The sequence below is a fragment of the Gekko japonicus genome, unplaced genomic scaffold (assembly GCF_001447785.1).
Source record: "Gekko japonicus isolate JY-2015 unplaced genomic scaffold, Gekko_japonicus_V1.1 scaffold7045, whole genome shotgun sequence".
NCBI classification, from domain to species: Eukaryota; Metazoa; Chordata; class Lepidosauria; order Squamata; family Gekkonidae; genus Gekko; species Gekko japonicus.
Genome location: NW_015176656.1, coordinates 6,596 through 9,664, shown reverse-complemented (window position 1 = coordinate 9,664; position 3,069 = coordinate 6,596). Strand labels below are relative to the sequence as shown.

The window sequence follows — 3,069 nt, the reverse complement described above, 5'->3', positions numbered from 1 at the left end:
CTGAACCATACTGCAGTACATAATGGTCAGAAGGAATCTGGCTGAGCCTGTAGCAAGTGGTTAAAAAATGGTTCAAATGGAACCCAGTCAAATTTCTGTCTCTCCAGGCCTATCTTTCCACACTTGAAGCCTGCATCCATTTCTGTAATTGCAACAGAATTTCCTGAAACTACTGTATTATTGGGAGAAGCTGTGGAGTTTCCATGTAAAGTCAAATTCACAATGAAGTTTCTCTGCACGATCCTACACCTGTCACACGAACAGTCAACGGCTCGACTTCGCGCGTGGGGGGGGGGGGGGGGAGGAGAAGAGGGGGAGGGAAGAGAAAGGAAAGAAAGGGAGCCTAGCCACATAGCCGAACCAGCAGCAAGGTCAAAATGGCATAAAACGAACTGAAATTGAAATGAGGAAGGCGGGTGACGGAACCACAAGAGACAGCGATCCTCGTCAAGCCACAGAGCAGAAATGATGTACATGGCCTGCAATGTTCGCAGCAGGAGACCCACATGACAGGAAATTGTGTGCTGTGGGCAATTTGGGGCCACTACATCTTGGATGCAAGAGGCGAAAGATATTCCTCCCCAGAAGGAGAAGCAGCTCTGAAGTCTCCCACCTGGCTTTGCTAAAGGAGGTGTCATGAAATCGATGAGCTGTGCTCGAGGAAAAGGCCATACTTCCTGCTCCCCTCCTCCTCCTCCTGGGAACGGCTTGGATCACCGGGGGATGCTCTTGCTGATCTCTCTGGGGTTTGTGACACTTGCATCATCGTGCTTGACAGCTGTCTCTCTTTACCATGTTATTGCGTTAAAAGCAGAACTTGCCCTTCTGAGCAGCAAGTTGAACTGCAGGGTCCAGTCAAGGACCTCGTTCCCCATGTCGCTGGGGACTCTGGACCGGATCCAAGAGCCCAGGGACCTCATTCCCCGCTTGAAGGTGGTCGAAGCAGCTTCTCACCAGGTGAGTCGTTGAAGCCTCCAGGAAATGGTTTCCTTTATCTGGGGATGATGTGAATAACTTGTAATCGTGTGCCTGTGTTGTTGGCCAGGGGATCTCATCTGGCTTGCATCAAAACAGTCCAGAGATAATGTGGAGCAGAAACAGAAGGAAAAGGTCTCCATCACATGTCGGCGAAGCAGGTGAGTAATGCTTGAATAAATCCCGGGAACAGGCCCGTAGCCAGGATTTTGTGGCTTGTGGGCAATGCTCCCTCTAAGCTGTGGAGTCTTGTGAGCAGAAACTCTACTTTGTGAGCTGCTGGCATTAAAGTTGTGAGTGAGAGATTTGATTGAAAAAAGCATTTATAGGAGAAATTCTTGTGGGGCTGTGACTTTAAGAAAGGGAGCAGAGCCCCCCAAGACCCCCACCATAGCTACGGGCCTGACTGGTAAGGACTCAGAGGGGATCATTTTATTTAAAACATTTTTAATCCCTCCTTTCCATCCAAATAAGGATGTTGAAAGATATATCAGAAATCTCATGTCCCATGAGATTGAAGAATCTGGTTCCCTGCAATTGTGCTGAGGATCCCCAAAATCTCAAAACACAATCTGCCAAAGCTAACCCGTTTGCTCCTTTTATTCCCTGGCCCCGGCATAGCGACAGCCATCTGTCCTGACTTGTTTATTTTCTCAGTGTGAAAAACTTGAAATCTTATTGTTCAGCAAGGCTGTTTCCTTTGCAAAAAAAAGTGAACCAACGACTAAAGTACACATGAAGAGAATGGCAAAAATTAAGTTCCAAGGAACGGAGAGGGTTTCTCTTCACTCATGTCAAAGGATCTGCTGAAATCTGTAGACTGAGCGCACTCCGCGTCGGCTCATCTGTTCAAATAAAGAGCCTAATGAATCGATGCACGCGAAGCCGGTGCTGATCAGCATGTCAGCAGAAAAACAGTCTGTACCGTTTCTGGGGAACAAGACCTGCATCTGGCTTGTCTGGCCTGAATCCCAATTTCCTGTTGCATCGTTCTGCCGTAACCCCCTTCTGCTTCCAACAGCTGCATTTTAAGAAAGCAATTCAGGGCTGGTTCTCCAGCCCAATCACTGCTTGGGGCAGCACAAGTTCAAGGTGGGGGAGGGGTCATGACCAGGGGTCATTTCCTGCAGGAGCGCACAGGAGTGGAGTTCCGGCAGTAAAGAGCCCAGGGGGCGGGCACATGCAACAAGCCCCACCCCCTGCTCCCAGCAGCCCTCAGGCAGAGTGAGAAGCAGCCAGGAAAGTTGCGGAGCCCCCTCCCCCAGCCGACAGGTCCAAAACAGTCCAGTGGCACCTTTAAGACCAAGTTTTATTCAGGTACAAGCTCTCCCTCCTCTGCGGGGACAGGTCTGCCCTTCCCCCCCCCCAAAAAAGCTAGCAATCCAAAACAGTCCAGTGGAGCCTGAGCGGTGGGTGTTGCCTTCTGACACACGTCTGGTGATGTCAGGGGGTGTGGAACATGCAAACAAGTTATGCTAATGAGTTATGCTAATGAGCTCCGGCACCTCTTTTCCTACGAAATGACCCCTGGTCATGACTCAGTGGCAGGCCCATAGCCAGGACTCTTTTTGTTCGAGGGCATTTAAATTTTTACGGGGGCGGTTAAATTACAGTTGATTAAATTAACTGTCTTTAAAGGGGGAGGCTCCGAGTATGTTTCCCAAAGGCTCATTGGAATGCTTTTGAAAGACTCACCATGACCTAGGCCAGTGATGGCGAACCTTTCAGAGACCGCGTGCCCAAACTGCGACCCAAAACCCACTTATTTATCGCAAAGTGCCAACACGGCAATATGACCTGAATGCTGAGGTTTTATTTTAGAACAAACAACCCGTACATTAACTTAAGATGATCCAAACAAAGTAAGGAAAGCAATCCCAAATGCTTTCACTGACTTAAAATTATTTGGCAGAGAATTCGACACTTTAATAATGGTCTGGGCCTGGCTGGGGCGATGGCACGCGTGCCCACAGAGAGGGTCCACAGAGAGGGCTCTGAGTGCCACCTCTGGCACCCGTGCCATAGGTTCGCCACCACTGACCTAGGCGGTATATAGCAGGACTGGGCTAGTAAAGGGGGGATTGCTGGAGATGT

General features: G+C 49.5%; 1 protein-coding gene across 1 annotated transcript in view; it reads left to right on the top strand.

Annotated features, from left to right (window-relative positions):
- Positions 1 to 636: 636 nt before the first annotated feature.
- Positions 637 to 3,069, top strand: part of TNFSF13B (tumor necrosis factor superfamily member 13b) — a gene marked incomplete at its 3' end in the record, with an annotated part of 8,928 nt that continues 6,495 nt past the window's right edge. Inside the window, exons 1-2 of the mRNA XM_015427546.1 lie at positions 637 to 957; positions 1,046 to 1,136. Of these exons, the coding sequence (XP_015283032.1) occupies positions 637 to 957; positions 1,046 to 1,136 (412 nt within the window). The remainder of the gene's footprint in view (positions 958 to 1,045; positions 1,137 to 3,069) is intronic.